The sequence below is a fragment of the Manis pentadactyla genome, chromosome 12 (genome assembly GCF_030020395.1).
Source record: "Manis pentadactyla isolate mManPen7 chromosome 12, mManPen7.hap1, whole genome shotgun sequence".
NCBI classification, from domain to species: Eukaryota; Metazoa; Chordata; class Mammalia; order Pholidota; family Manidae; genus Manis; species Manis pentadactyla.
This window is the reverse complement of record NC_080030.1, coordinates 46,203,225-46,219,346: the sequence shown is the minus strand read 5'-3', so window position 1 is coordinate 46,219,346 and position 16,122 is coordinate 46,203,225. Positions and strand designations below refer to the sequence as shown.

The window sequence follows — 16,122 nt, the reverse complement described above, 5'->3', positions numbered from 1 at the left end:
GTTTATTTTTACAGGTTCGTCAGCAGCACAGTCTCCTCACATGATTGTATATGCTACCTTTACACCTCTCTATTTGTTTGAAAAGAAGATCTTTTCATTAGAGAAGATGGTAAGCCCTCAGGAAGAGCAGTATCATTTATGGTGTGTGTGTGTGTGTAATTACTTGTGGCGTAAGGTATACCAGAATTTAATTACAATTCTATTCCTGGATCTCAGTCTTCTTATCTTTAAAATTAAGCACTTGAACACAGGACCCTGGAGCACCCCAAATTATTTTAGGTTGTAACAGTTACCTCTTAAAAAAAGAAAGGATGTACTCTCATATATTATCAATTCCTTCCATTATAAGCAAAAGAAAAGGCATATAAATTATATATTCAGTAAGAATCATGTAAATCATATCTAAAAAATAATAAATCACTTCTCCAGAAACAGATCATAAATATTTTCTTGATATGATTTAAATGAACTCACATTCAGGGCTGGTAAACCACGCTATAATCTCCTTATATCTTAAAATAATAGACACAAAAAAATCTTAATTGTTTTTTCCTGTAAATCTAACAACTTACAGAAAATTTAGAAAATCTAGGCAAAGGTGAAGAAATTAAAATATTCATAGTATAAATATCTAAACATAGGCAATGCTAATATTTGGCATATGTCTTTTTTTCTTCTATGCATATATTCTGCATATATATATGTATACTTTTTATACACAGTGGAATTAAATTTTATGTTTTCTTTGGAAAGAAGGTTTTTCACTTGACATTACGTAATTAACTTTTTTCTATGATGTTAAATATTTGACAACATACTATTTAGTAGTGGTGTGGGCTATATGAGTTTCCAATAATTTTTAAGTTATGTATTTTTAAAAATAAATTTATATCCCCTTCATCCATTTCTCCCACCTCTCATCCCCCTGTGTCTGACAATCACTAATCTGTTCTCTATCTGTAAACTTGGTTTTATGTTCTGTTTTGTTTTGTTTTCCTTTGGTTTGTTTTTAGATTCCACATCTAAGACATCAAATGGTATTTGTCTTTTGCTTCTTTCAAGCAAGATTTCAGTATTTTCTATGGTGAATAATATTCCAGTAATGGGACATATGTGTAGACACACACGCACACACACACACACAAAATGTCTTCATTCATCCACTGATAGACACTTAGGTTGCTTCCACATCTTGGCTGTTGTAAAAACTGCTGCATCAGAACACGAGGGAGCATACATCTTTTTGAGTTAGTGATTTTATTTTCTTCAGATAAATACCCAGAAATAGAATTGCTAGATCATATGGTAATTCTATTTTTAATTTTGTTGAGGAATATCTATAATGTTTTTGCATAGTGACTGTACCCATTTACATTCCCACCAACAGGACACAAGTGTTCCCTTTTCCCCAGATCCTTGCCATCACTGGTTATTTCTTATATTTTTGGTAACAGCCATCCTAACAGGTATGAGATGTCATCTCATTGTGGTTTTGATTTGCATTTCCCTGATGATTAATGATGTTGAGCATCTTATCATGTACTTACTGGCCATCTATATGTCTTCTTTGGAAAAATGTCTCTTCAGATCGTCTGCTCACTTCTCAATCAGGTTGTTTTTCTGCTATTAAGTTGTATGAGTTCTGTATATATTTTGGATATTAACCTTTTATCAGATGTATGATTTGCAAATATTTTCTCCCATTTAGTAGGTTGCCTTTTCACTTTGTTGGTGGGTTTCTGTCACTGTGCAGAAGCTTTCAGTATGGTGTAGCCCCACTTGTTTATTTTTGCTTTTGTTGCCTTTTGGTGTCAAATTCAAAAAATCATTTTCTGTTTTCTGTCTGTGTGTTGAAATTCTTACTTTGTCCATCCACTTTTCTCCTAGGCTCAGTGTGTATATTTATGACCATTATTCTGATATCAGGTAAATTTCTTTATCAGGTATAAAATTCTTTATCAGGTCAATAACTTACCTTGGTTTCATTAAGGTCTGTTTCTGAGGTTTCATCTCATTCTTTTGCTTGGAACATATTCCTCTGTTTCTTCAGTTGCCTTGACTGTCCCTGTTGGTTTGTGTACAGCAGATGAAACCACCACCTCTCCCAGTCTTGAAGGTGTGGCATCATGTAAGAGCTGAAACTTGACATTCGGTCCTGCCCCGACTCTGTCATATCTCAAATCTTGTGCTTGTCCAAGCTGTCTATTGTATTTTTAATAGCTCCTGATGGTAGAAAATGTGTAAGGGGAGATCTCAGCACTGATATTAAGGCTGTTTGGAAGCCAGACTCTCAGGCAGCAGCTTTTAAATATATGCAAATATATACTGTCCTGTGGCACCACAAACATAAATCCTGCTGGTGAGGGGATCTGGCCATGTCCGCTGCATAGCAGTTGCAAAACTCAGGGCTCCAGGAAAGTATATAAGCTCTTTTCTGGGAGATACTGGTGAGCTGCAGCAAGGTAGCAGGAGGGCAACATGATGGTGTCCCCTGCCTATGCTCCTAAGAGCAGCTCGTAGGCCACTGGATGTGTGTCAGACCTGAAGCCTGCCCCTCAGACAGAAGTTCCAGAATAAGCCAAGATGGTCCTTCACAGAAAGACTTGGGGGTGTGCCCTGGGGTGGCAGCTAGCCAAGAACCATGTCTGTGATTGCCACAGTCCCATGGGACCCAGGAACGCAAACCCCCTGGCCAGCAGAGCCAGCTCCTTGGGTGGCAGCCGAGAAACGAACACCAAGGCAGCAGCCTTTTGGAAAGCCCCCCTCCAGGAGACACCGCAGCTCTGGAGCAAAGCGGAGGCAAAAATGTGAAGACAGCACCCGCCCCAAGGACTCTAGAAAGGATTGCAGCTGTCCCTAGATGTGTGTTTAATTAGAAGACTGCCCCTCAGGCTACAGCCATGAAGATTAGCTACCTGGCTTCCTTCACAGAAAGACCGAGCTCCTGGGTCTGGCCCCTGGCTGTGTTCTGGGACCGTAGCTGTTTGAGAACTCTTTCTCCATTGGTTACAGTCCTTGCGGGGCCCTCAAGCAGAAGCCGCACTGGCGGCCAGAACCAAGGGATCTGTGTCCTCTGGCAGCGGCCGCAAAACTCAGGGCGCCAGACAGTGGTATGAGCTCCTTTCTGGATAACATCTATTCTTACAGTTCCGTGAGACCAGGAAAGCGAGCCCCGATGGCCTCCACAGCCAGGCCGTCAAGAGGCATCCCCTAGTGGCAGCCACAAAGATGGGCGACCAGATGTGTGTAACAGCTCCCTTCCAGGAGCTACTGGCGTCCTGGAGCACAGCAAAAGGAGAGCATGGAGATGGCCGCTGCCGGTCTGTCCCCCGAGAGTGTGCAGCAGGCTCCTACGTGTATGTGTTAAATGAGACGCCTGCCCCTCTGGCCTAGCCTTTAACATAGCAGGTGAGCCACTTACACTTCAAGTCTGGGCACAACCGGCCAGAATTTTATTGGATGTAAAATCACTTTTCTCCTTCCTTCCCACCGGATTACTTTTAAATCTACTTAGACAAACACACTGTTGCATCTGGAGCTTATTGAATCCTAAAATTTTGGAGGACTTTTAGACATCTAACATTTTATTTCTAGAATTCCTGTGTTCCGAAATGACTATGTTAAAGTATAAGAAGACTAGCTGGTTAGTGATATAATTGTATATACATGTTCATTGGGTTAGTTAAAAACAGTTGGGTATTAAAAATTCAATGCAAATTTGGTTGAAATGTAAATACCCAAAACGGGTGATTCTTGCACTCTACTACGTACGTGCGTTACATTTGTCTTCTAGATGATCTGCCCAAGGAGCACGGTGTGACCGCTCCTCTTTCCTGCTTCCTTTCCCTCCTTTCTCCTCCTCCTGCTCCTCCAACTCCTCTTCTTCCTGACTTGTTTTTCCTTTTTAATAGAAACCATTCCTTCATGCAAAAGTCCGCCATGTAACATGGATAATATTGCCAGGATGATAGGATATAATGTGCTTTCATGAATGTAGAGATAGTGGCAGTTTCTGTTTGTAATTCAAAGTTAATTAACTTTAGCCATGGTTAAATCCAAGGGTATATCCCAGGCCTCCTGCCAACTTGGGTTTCTTGTTAAAATTGGAGCTGACCATCTCATCCCTGCTTTCTTTTGTTTTTAACCTCTTTACATGGCACAGCCTAGGTGCTGTCTTAAATATTCCAGAGGTCAAGTGCTCTAACACCATGGACATCATGAAAGCACATGAGCCATGCTTTGTGGAGTGCCATGGTCTTATTTAGGAAGTATTTAAACACTTTCTCAAACTGCAAAATATAAGGATGGGATGAATGCATTACAAAAAGAAAAGGATGCAAAATTTTTTTGGCTGGCCTACTGAGAAACTAACATTTAAACCCAAAGTTGGTTTTGAATTTAAAAGACAAAAATGCTCACTTAATGTTAATTCATCGATTTAGCAGATGTGCATTTATTGCCTATTATGTGGTAAACAACGAGGGATACTTTGAGGGCCCCGGATGCACAAGATTATCAGGTCCCTTCCCACAAAGGTCACAGTCTAAAGAAGGCAGACAAGCAAACACTAGTAATATAGTTAAAAAATTGGCATAACAGAGGGTATACAAGGGCATATATGGTAGATGTAGTATTCAAATAATGTATGTTGGATGAGTGATCAAATGAATGAGTGAATGAGTGGGAAAATGAATATGGCACAGATAGCAGGTACACAATCTTCTATCTAATCGTTGACTGGCAAGGTCTTCCCAAAGGAAGAAATTAAAAAGTTAGTCTAGAAAATAGAAAATGTGTGCTCAAAGCCGAGGGCCAGCCACTGCGTTCAAGAAACTGCTAGAGGGTGAATAAATTGCAAAGGGCCAAGTGTTAGAAGGGACTTGAGATGTGGGAGGGAGTCAGGGCAGGCGGAGTGTTGTGAGGCCTCCCTGAGGGTGTTGAAGATTGTTTAAGGGGCCTGGGGGTTCAGGAATTAGCTCAGTGTCTACAAAATAAATTAAAGACTTCAAGGCTATAATAATTTGACATAGAGTGCCACAGTCTCCCTAACATGTCTGTTGATTCTTCTACATTAGTATGTATGAGATCATGACCTAGTTCTCCTGGTAAAACTCAAAATATGATGGAGATATAATCAACAGAAAAAAAAAACTGCCCTAATGGAGTTTGTTAAATGGAGTACGTTGCTAAAACCTGTAACCCCAAGGACGATGAAATCAACATGTAAAATAAAGTCAATTTATTTAAAGAATTGGTCCAAAATAGCAGGAAAAAAACAAACTTGGGAAGGAAAAAAGTGTCACGAATGACCCCATCCTGTTGCTTTTAGGTATTCTAAATGGTGTTGGTTTTATTTAAATGGGTGACCTGGAAGTTCTAAAAAAAGCCTCCCCCACCTGTTCAAACCCCTACTTTTAGAATGTTTGAGATGGGAAGGGTAAAGGAATGGGAGGGTCATATCAGCAAGGAAACTGCTAAGATAATCTCGCACATGAATTATTCAAAAATATTTCTTGAGTGCCTGCTCTGTATTTCATCAGAATATTTTACTATTCTAATCTCTCTCTGACTCTAATTTTAATCTAGAGACATTTGAGATCCTTTCAACAAAGTTTCTCAACATCAAACTATAACTATTATTAATAGCATTACTTTACATCATTGATAAGTATTGTATAGCATATTGGAAATAAAACCAAGTATGAGAAACTAGTTTAAATACCTTAAGTCAAGCTAGTAGTTCTGTGAATTATTTAAAAAACAATACAGTAGGTGCTAATACCATATTTGATTATTTGACACAATACATTACATTGCCAAGTGCCTAAAGTCATTTTATTTTCTGATGCTCTGTAGCTCACAAAGAAATAAAAAGAAATTAAACAGACAACATTTTAGTTGCAACTGTCAGAATGAATGGAGATATATAGACCAAATATTATGAATAGTAAACCAACTGGAAATTATTCAACTTGTAAATCCTATTTTGAATATTATTTAAGCATAAGCTTTACATTAATGCACTTCTTATTTCTACACTGAGGCACTGTCTTATTGAATAACATCAATCAGTTCTCCCATAAATTCCCATTGAAAGGATTATTTACAAGTGGTGGGAAACGTCTAAAGTTTGATAGGGTTAAAGTTGTAGAAAGAAGTTTTATGCTTTAGAACATCTATGAAAAAAATTAAGTTTCTATAAGGTATAATTCCAGAGGTTTCTAAATTTTTTCAGTAAATTGCTAACATTCCCAAAAGGCATAAAAGAGATATGACAATTTCTTCTATTTTAGAATGAAGCCTTTTTATAAACAATTTAATCATTTTTCTCTTTATTTTGCATATTTTTAACACTTTTAAATGACTTTCCAGGACTCAGTAGTGGACTGATTAGCTCCTTCTTAAATTTATTAATTAATTAGTACAATCATTAGTTGATCCCTGGATTTAGGAAGAACTGTCCTATTTCATGGATACCCCACCTTTTTTTGTGCCTCCCAGGTGTATAGATTGACTTACCAAGAAACAGCTACAAAAGCAAGATACATTGTAGCAGAGGCAATAATTTGGAATGGGCTAATAGTTGAGTTTCTGGTCTTAATTTAAATGGCTGTTTTATAAATCTACATTTTAATGTATTTCTATTTGCATAGAAATCAGTGGTGCAAAATCACTGGGAAGAAAAACAGTTATTGGCAAAACTGACTTTAATGTCATTCTATTTTATGTTAAATGTTTCAACATTTAGATTGTGAATGTCAGAATGTGATGACTATATATTACTTTAACTCTCACATACTTTTTGATTTCTTATGGCTTATTTAAGCCATCGATAAGCAACTGAAGTTCTGCTTATCATTATTCTGGAATTTTCCAAAGAAGTTTGACATCAAGAGATCTGAATATGGAAAGTCAAATATGGAAAGCATTTACCTGGGCAGTTATTTGATTTGTCAAGGATACAGGGGAGCCGCTATCGTCTGTCCTTCCATGAATGCCTCCAAATGTCAAGAGTGATCATGGGAATTTCCTGTGTGGAATCCTCTGTTTGAGGCTGAGGCATAAACTGTAGACCAGGCAACTGCTTATCACCTCATTGATCTGACAAACTAAATGCAAGGGGTGTTTTGGGGTACTATGTAGCAATTGCTGTTCACAAAACAACAAAAACCCAAAACTTTACATATTAAGCACTTGTCTCAAAGTTTTAACCTTAAAAATAATGGTTGATTCATTTTGGACTGAAACTGATGTGCTAAGATTTTTGCAACTCACAGAATCTCAAACTTTTAGAACTGAAAGGTGGCCTCTAGTGCTCGTCTCTTCTTTTTGTAAATCAGAAAACAGTGGCCAGAAAAAATGGAAAGAAATACAAATGGTAATAGTGCCTATGTTAGGAGGTTGAAGTATGGGTGGTTATTTGTCTTTTACTACCACTGTATATAGGGGTGATAGTATTTTTTTAAAGACAAGAAGTATTATTTTAAATGTGTGAGGCAATTGCAAGGATCCTTTCAAATGCATCTTCCACTTTTTAGGCGGAGTCTGCTGAGAAACTTAGGGAATATGGCCTTTCCCACATCTGTAGCCATCCTGTGCTGGTGACCAGAACTAGATCTTGCCCCCTTACAGCGCCACCGAAACCACCCCCTGTTCCTCCCTGGAAACTATTTCGTCAAAAAAAAGAAACTGTTATAACAGATGAAGCTCAAGGTATGGTTCATGTTGTCTGAAAATCTTTCTGATTAACATTTTTCTATAAGAAGATCTAATAGTTTCATTTGTAATGAAAGACGTTTATCAAGGCAAACCACCCAACATTACATTTTAAAGCCTACATTTAATTTTATGTCTGCATTTTGCATCTTTAAAGAATTAGTTCTCCACATCTCAGAAGCTGAGAAGTTTGGTTCACATCTAAACTAGTCAGATATATGAAGGCCATTCTTTGGGGGACAGCATTGCTATTCATATTGTGATAGAAAAGTGGTTTATAGCAAATAATATAGAAACTTAAATAGCATTTGTTAAGCCACTGGTGTGGATTTCTAACTCGGTAATCACTGTAGAGTATCCTGTGGAATAAAACCTTTGAATTAACTAATTTATATTTAGAATATAAACTGATACATATATTTAGAATAAAGGAATAGAACTTCAGCTGAGACCTGGCTCCTGGCTTAATATTTTCATATGGCTGTAATGAATGGAAGTTGTCCTCAGAAATAACTAGGTTCACATGGGTTAAGAGTGGGGCAGGGGACTATTCCCACCTTGTTCTTATTCTTGCAGTTCATTCCTAAATTCCTCACAATCCATAATTCTTCACTCTTTCAGTGTTTCTCTTTGCAAGTCTTCATGCTTACTCCTTTTTCTCATGAGCACCAAGTTTGAATGGAATAGAGACCAAGGTGGCAAGAGAAGAAATGCGAGATCATAAGTGAGAACTAAATTTTAAAGCAGAAGCATGAACAGACAAGGAGAGGAGATTTCAAAAAGAAAAACCAATAATTAAAAAATTATGGCTTAGCAGAATAAGTCATTATCTGTTCATTTTTCATTCGGCATACATTTCATTTCTGTAGCTAATTTAGCACTTGGAGTTTTTATGAAGGATGATCAAAGAATTGGAGTGCTATAGATCATATACACATATATGTGTGTATGTGTGTATGTGTATATCTCATTCCAGAAACTTAAATTATCTTTGTTCAAAACAGCTTTTTTGTATTATGTCTTTTGTGTTCATTTCTTTGCTTTTGCATTTTCCTCCTTTGTCTTTTCTCATACCTCATTATTTTCTAATTGTATCCTTCTAGCAGCTATACATCAAATTCTAGAGGTTGTGTTAGGGGCTGTGCTAGGAGTCCTGTCGCCTGAAAGAACAATGAAGGCAAATCTATAATGACATACATACCTAGTGCCAGTTTAGTGAAGGCATCACTGCAAAGTTTATAGATACACTTCAAGCACTTGGTCCCAACCATGGCTGGTACCCCTACTGGTGGCACTTGCCATGCCACCAACTCGTGTTGCTGAGCCTCATTGCAGATGACCAGAGAACCATATTTCTGTCACATACAAGTAATTCTTAAATTTCAGTGGTACTCAGGTCCCTGAAACTCCAACAGCCACCTAGGATGGAATATTACCTGTTCTGTTCCTCCTACTTCCAACCATAATTTATGTTTTAAAATATAAATAACAACTGTTAACCATGTAATTTTCCTAACATTTGCTTTCTGCCTACATTGATACAGCCAGCACAGCTTGTAGCCAAGATTTTCTAGCACAACATGTTTCATCCTTGCCAGAAAAGAACAAAGATTAAAGAAATAATCTGCTTTGGATAGAAAGGAGAAATTGTCAATTCACTTTCTATTAGGCTGATCCATCTCTCTCTCTCTCTCTCTCCTGCTTGCTTATTTCAGTCATTTTTTTACATTCCTTTAGTTTCTCTAATGGTTGTCGGTGCCAGCAAAGTGCCAACTGCTGCTTTGGGTCACAGGAACTTCCCAGTGTTTCTCCCTCCCCACTTTCTATCCTCCCTCCCCACCTCCCTCCCTGTTGTCTTTTGTCTTTCTGATGCAAAGATCAGCCTTCATAGGAGGCTTGAAAGCAAATCTTTTGCTTTTAAATGCTATATTTTAGTTAAGTGCATAGAGCCACACTTAAAACAGTTGTTCATTCTGAGCTTCAAGAAATGGCTGAATGAAAGGAAAAATACTGAATATACAAGTCATTTTCTGGGTTTGCTACTGATTGCTGTGCAATTCTACGTAAGTGACAGCTCCATTGTAAACTGGGGAAGAAAAGCTAAGCACTGGTGGGATTCCATAACTGTGGTGTCCCACCTCAAGGCTCACCATATAATTGTCTTTCTTCTCTCCACTGGGTTTAATATTTATGGTGAAAATCAATAGGAAATGAAGAGAGAGGTATCGTTTTTAGAGGTTACCATGGTACAAGCATGAAAAAGGTGCCAAAGCCTCATTTTTTTCTTTCCAGTGGGCAACTGTTCCACCTTCGCAGGAGCTTTTGATAAAATGCTCAGCCCTAATGTTTAATTTCCGGACATGGTCTGTGTGCCTTATCCATGGAGACTTTCATACCTCTGATCAGCTTCAGAGGCCTCCAGGAGTGTCCACAGAGCCTTTCTGGACCCACTGCTTTCTTTTCTACTCATGACTTTTGCTTTTGTTACATTTTCTGTTCTTCCCCTGCTATCTCCTTGTACATATCCACATTTCCTCTTCCTGTCCTGCGTCATTGTGTTGTAGAGGTTAGGTAAAATAGCATATTTTTTAGTAAAAGATTGTTATAGGAAGTCATCCCTGTACTTGAAATAGTAGCGAATACCAAGTAATAACTCTGAAAGACATCACTGACTTTCTCCCTTGGTCTCCCTTGTTTCACACTGTAAATCTGAAAAGCAACTGGAATTGGCAAACGAAATCTAACATTGACAGGACCTATAAAGCCTTTTCAGTAAAAGACCTAATGTATTCTATTCCTATTTAACTCTATCAAAATTTACTGGGTAAATAGTTAAATCTCATCAGTACTGCATTAAATGTTAAGTTCTGCACGTGATCTTGGAAGGTTAAAAAAAAAAGTACATCACCCTGACTGTTTCTTTTTAGAATTAATAATAAAGAAGCCTGAACAGTTTCTTGAGATTTCAAGTCCATTTTTCAATCACAGAATGACTCCCTTTACAATTCCAACAGAAACGTAAGTATAGAATATTCTCTCCCACAAATATATCTTGTTAACAACTGAATTATTTTGTGATTTGTGTGGTTAAAAATTTATGCTTTGGTGATCAAGGTACTAAGGTTTGTGTCACTGCAGTGATTATAGGAAAACATTAGGTTCTATTTCATGGTAATAAATAGTGAAGATAAATTTTGAATTGTTTAAATTAAGGCCTAAATATGTCTGGCTTTACAATGAGGTATTTTGTTTTACTTAAACATGAGCATTAATGAGTATTTTTGGTTATTATCCAATAATTAAATCAAAGGACCAGGTGATTGTCATAGAGATGGAATGTGTCACTCTTAGAGACAAATAAAAAAAGAAACTTTTTAACTACAAAAACAAAGATAATGAAGAAGGAAAAGGAGGAAGAGGATGATGAGGAAGAATCCAAATTTACTATTTGAATATGATAATCAGGGTAGAAAGAAAGACTATGGTCTTAGTTCTACAGTTTCTAATGAGTTCAGAGAAGCAACCAGGAAGTACAGAAATAGCAATAATGAGCAGGGCTTGTGGGTAATATGAATGGAGGATATGATTATTACCATTAAAATTGTGGTAATTTGTTATGCAGTGATAACTAATGCATGAATATATACATATATCCAGGATTATCAAATTTATACTTTAGAATTGTATAGTTAATTGCATTTCAGTTACCTCTCAATTAAGTTGTAAAATATAAAGATCAGTAACACTGTAAAATGGTCTAGAAAATCAGTAAGAATTCTAGAACCAAGGAATACAATAAATGAAATGAAGAATTCAATGGATATATTTAATCACAAAGTAGATACAGTAGAAAAGACAATTAGCAAAATGAAAAATAGGGCAGAAGATAATATCCAAACTGAAGCATGGAGACCAAAAAGAAAAAAAAAAAGAAATAGAGGAAAATTACAGTAAAAGACATATAGGGCAAGTTGAGAAAGACCAACATATTTGCAAGTGAGTCTTGGATGTAGAGGATAGAGAGATTGGGGAATAATCAAAAAACAAAAATGTAATTGCCAAAATTATCCCCAAAATAAAAAATCAAGATTCAGAAAGTTCTACAAAACATCAAGCAACGTAAATATGAAAAAAACTACAGCTAGATAAATCATGTTAAAGCAAAGACAAATAAAATACAATAAAATATAGATAAAAAGTAAAAGAAATACTGCTACATAATGAACTTGGATGAATGTTTCACAAACATTAGACCAAAGTTTACGGTTTGTTTTTAATTATTCTATTTGCATACGTTAAGAAAAGAAAAATTAAAAGCAATATATGGTGTTGGAATTCTGTATGGTTACCTATGGGGAGGAGTATTGCCTGTGATTGGGAAGCACATCTGGCAAGGCTTGTGGGGCACCGGTAGTATCAATATCCCTTGATCTGAATAATGGTGATATGGCCATGTTTACTTTGTGATATTTTCAACAAGTTTCACATTTATGATTTGTGTACTTTTTAAAATGTATTTTGATCTTTAATAAAACTTTTCTAAAATGTTTGATTGGTTTGTATTATAGGTCACACATACAATAACCATGGTTCAGCCTTCTCATGGGTATATTAAGATCCATAATAGGAATATAAACTGATGAAGAAAAGCAATCAAAATTTAGATTAGAAGTCTATTCATTGTATTATCCTATTTGTAGAGCATCTTCCAATCATAGCCAGTTATTGCTTTTTATGGGCTCTTTTTGAGTTGCAAATATTAGTGATATTTTTCAAATCTTGTCCCATTAAGGCTCCTGTCAGTTTTATGCATCAACAATTGAAGGCTGAAAAGTGGGTGAGCAGGGGCCCGGAGGCAGCACTCGCAGTGACAGTTAGCAATGTCAAAACATGAGGGACATCTTTATAAACAGAAAAAACAATTTGCTGTTAACTTTGGTTTGAAAAATTTGTTACTAGTATGTATTTTGTAAATCTGGTTTTACTCAAACTTGCATTTTAACTTACAATAAATCTTACACATCAATCTATTAATTTCTATAATAATTTTAAATATGTTTAGTTAGGTGAATTTATTTAAACATTTTAACTGCATTTACAGTATTACTATATTTTATGTTCTCTTTAAGTACTTTAAAAGCCAAAATCATAGCAAATAAAATCCTGCCAAGTATTTAAACCATTATAAAAGTTCAAATAATCAAACTCGTGTATTTTGAGAACCTTAATTTTTCCTATGTATTCTCAAGTCAACATGAGAGTGTGCCCTCTTTTTGGCAAGGCTTTGAGTGTGACTAGTTTCACACTGCTTTTCACTGGACACTGTCATAGCAAGTTGCCAGATTTGCCCAGTCTTGGCTCCTGGCCTCTTTTCATAGAATCAGAGCATCACAGATGTGTTTGTGCTGCCCTCTAGTGGCAGTTTCAGCTAAATCAGAGCCGTTTAGCTTCGGATGAATTAAAAAGCTTACCTGATCATAGTAAGGAAACAATCCAAGTTTAGGAAGTCTGAGTACATAAAACTTCGAAACATACTTACCTAAAATATATATACTGTAACAGATATCTTTTTATTGTGCCTATAAACCTCTAGCTATGACAATGGTGATTTTAGGTCATATCAGCAATTATTTCAAAGAAAATACTATATACTTGGGTAGCTAGTATGAATGCCAGTTGTAAACTTAAGTGCTCAAGACTTATGATTAAATTTCTTACTGTGAACCCTATTTTATTAATACATAACTCTGATACTTAGATCAATTATTAATGTCAAATTCCTATGTTCTGATTATCTACATTCAGGGATGACCACCACAGCTTTAAAACAATGTTCCAGAAAATTTCTTACAGCAATGCATCAACTGATAGAGAATATTTCTTCAGTAGTATAGAAATCAATTCACTGTTTTTCACATGAAACAAAAAATACTACTAGTTTAAAAAAAATGAGAATGATGAAATAAAATCATAACTTTCTGTTGTTGGCAAAACTGCAGTATACAGTGGAATACAATCAACCATAAACAGAAGGAGGTTTTGCCATATGTGCCAATGTGGATGGACCTTAATGGCTTTATGCTAAGTGACATAAGCCAGACAAAGACAAATAACATATGATCTCTCTCACAGAAAAAAAAAAAACCACTATAAATACAAGAGAACAAATTGGTGGTTGCCAGAGGCAGTGGGTGGGAGGTGGGCAAAATGAGTGAAGGGGGTCAAAAGGTACCAACTTCCAGTTATAAAATAAGTAAGTCCTGGGGATTTAATGTACAACACTATAGTTAATAGTACTGTATTGTATATTTGAAAGTTGCTAAGAGAGTAAATCTTAAAAAAGTTCTTATCATAAGGAAATAAAATTGTAACTGTGATGATGGATGTTTAAACAGAATTGTGTTGATCATTTTGCAATATATATGAATATTGATGTTATACTGTACACCTGAAAGAAATATGTTATGACAATTGTATATCAATAAAGAGTCTGCTATTATTTATTACTAACTTAAACAAGAGATTACAGTAACAGAAGTTTTGTGGGTTTTTCCATTAGTCATTTTGTACAATCTTTTATTAGCAAAAGGTTGCCTCAACGATCTGATTTATTTTCCATTGCTGAAAATGATGAAAACTTAACCCAAAGCCAGCCAGACTTAAGTCTACCAACAAGAGCTGCATCTCAGGTAATTACAATACTCTCATTAATGGCCCAATTCCTAATTTTCAGATATTTTTCTTAAATTGTGAAATGTGCACGAAAAGGATGTAGCACATGCATCAAAACAGAATAAAGAATACTATTAAAATAAGGCTCTTACGTATCCATCATCTAGATTGGAGAATGGAATATTCATCTTCTTTACAAGTCCTCTGTGTGTCTCTTACGGGATGTATCTTCTATCTGCCATTCAGAGTTTGGTATGAATCAGCTCCATACTCTTCTAATTTTGCGAATTATATTGACCTTTATAAACAACATACAACATAGTTTAATACTTAAAAGATTTATTTAAATGGCCTTATAATCATTCTTTTGGGACTTCTTTCATTGTTGATGAAATTTATTTTGTTGGATGCTTCAGGTCACTCATTTCATTGGTAGAGGGTATTTAATGTACCACTAGGTTACCTTTTTTTTTAAAAATCTTTTACAATGTTAGTGGTTATATTTATTGCTTCTTGTTTTCTATTATTGCAAATAGTGGTGCCATGGCTATTCTTGAATGTCCATGTGTACATGTGTGAGAGTTTCATTAGTTTCAGGGTTTGTAAACTTTTATGTGTTTGGCTCTCTTTGTCAGTTTTCTAAAACTTTAAAACACAATGAAAGCAACTTATCTATTTCTGCATATTAATTAGGTGTTATAGATAGGGAACAGGGGAAAGCAAGATAGCTGTCTGGGTTAGCACTGTGAGAACACACAACTTCACTATTTGGTGGTTGAATGACTGCCATGTATGGTTGCCAGACAACTGGCCAGTCCAGTCATGGGAGGATCTGTAGACCAGAAAATATGCCCACATGAAATATAACAATAACTGCTGTGATTTCAAAGCAGTAGTCAGCATACATGACATTTTAAGATATTTGCAATGATTGCAATGTAATATAAAATATGATTTGTGGATAAAGTCATGTTTATTGTTAATAGCGTTGTGGCTACTCACCTGCATTAATAAATTGATGATTGAAGAAAATGCTGAACTTCAGCTAAAGATAATGTTTTTTTGGTGATCCATGTTCATGAATTCCTGAAATCTAACCATGGTGGCCCAGTGGAAACTAGGAAGCCCTGCTCTAGCATATGGATCTGGGAGTATAATAAATGGATCATAAGGCATTCACCTGTTTAGCCTTACAATAAAATGCCAAACAGTTTTCCAGTATGGGTGCATCAATGTCCACTCCGGCCAGCACTAGATGAGAATTTCCTTCATACCACATCCTAGCCAACATTTACATTTTTTGCCTGATGTTTCAACTTTTGCCTGTGTGTTGGGTGTGAAGGGGTATTCATTTTTTGATAGGTAATACATTCACTTGTTCAAAAACAAATGTATAAAACATTATTTAAGAAGTCTTGTTTCTATTTATGTGCCTCTGCCATGGTCTCTGCTCTACCCTCTGTAGGACGCTTTCAGGGTTTATGTAAATACAAAGAAACACCCACAGTATTCTATCACTTCCTCTTTTTCTACTCAAAATTTGATGAATAAAAAAGTTTTTACTTACTACATAGTGGAGATAATTTTGTATCTATATTTTAAAAGAATGACTTTATTCTTCAAGTTGCATAATATTTCAGCATGAGAATGAACCATAGTTTATTTTTACCAACCTCTACTGATGAATAAGACATCCTGGAGGGCACACCATCACATACAGGGAAACAAATTTAT

The 16,122-nt window shown here is 36.0% G+C and overlaps 1 protein-coding gene across 6 annotated transcripts in view; it reads left to right on the top strand.

The window, feature by feature from the left end:
- Positions 1-16,122, top strand: part of ADGB (androglobin) — a 175,165-nt gene that overhangs the window by 71,773 nt on the left and 87,270 nt on the right. For all 6 annotated transcript variants that reach the window (XM_057489120.1, XM_057489121.1, XM_057489119.1 and 3 more), the window contains exons 9-12: positions 15-109; positions 7,539-7,713; positions 10,644-10,734; positions 14,306-14,405. In XM_057489120.1, coding sequence (XP_057345103.1) covers positions 15-109; positions 7,539-7,713; positions 10,644-10,734; positions 14,306-14,405 — 461 coding nt within the window. The remainder of the gene's footprint in view (positions 1-14; positions 110-7,538; positions 7,714-10,643; positions 10,735-14,305; positions 14,406-16,122) is intronic.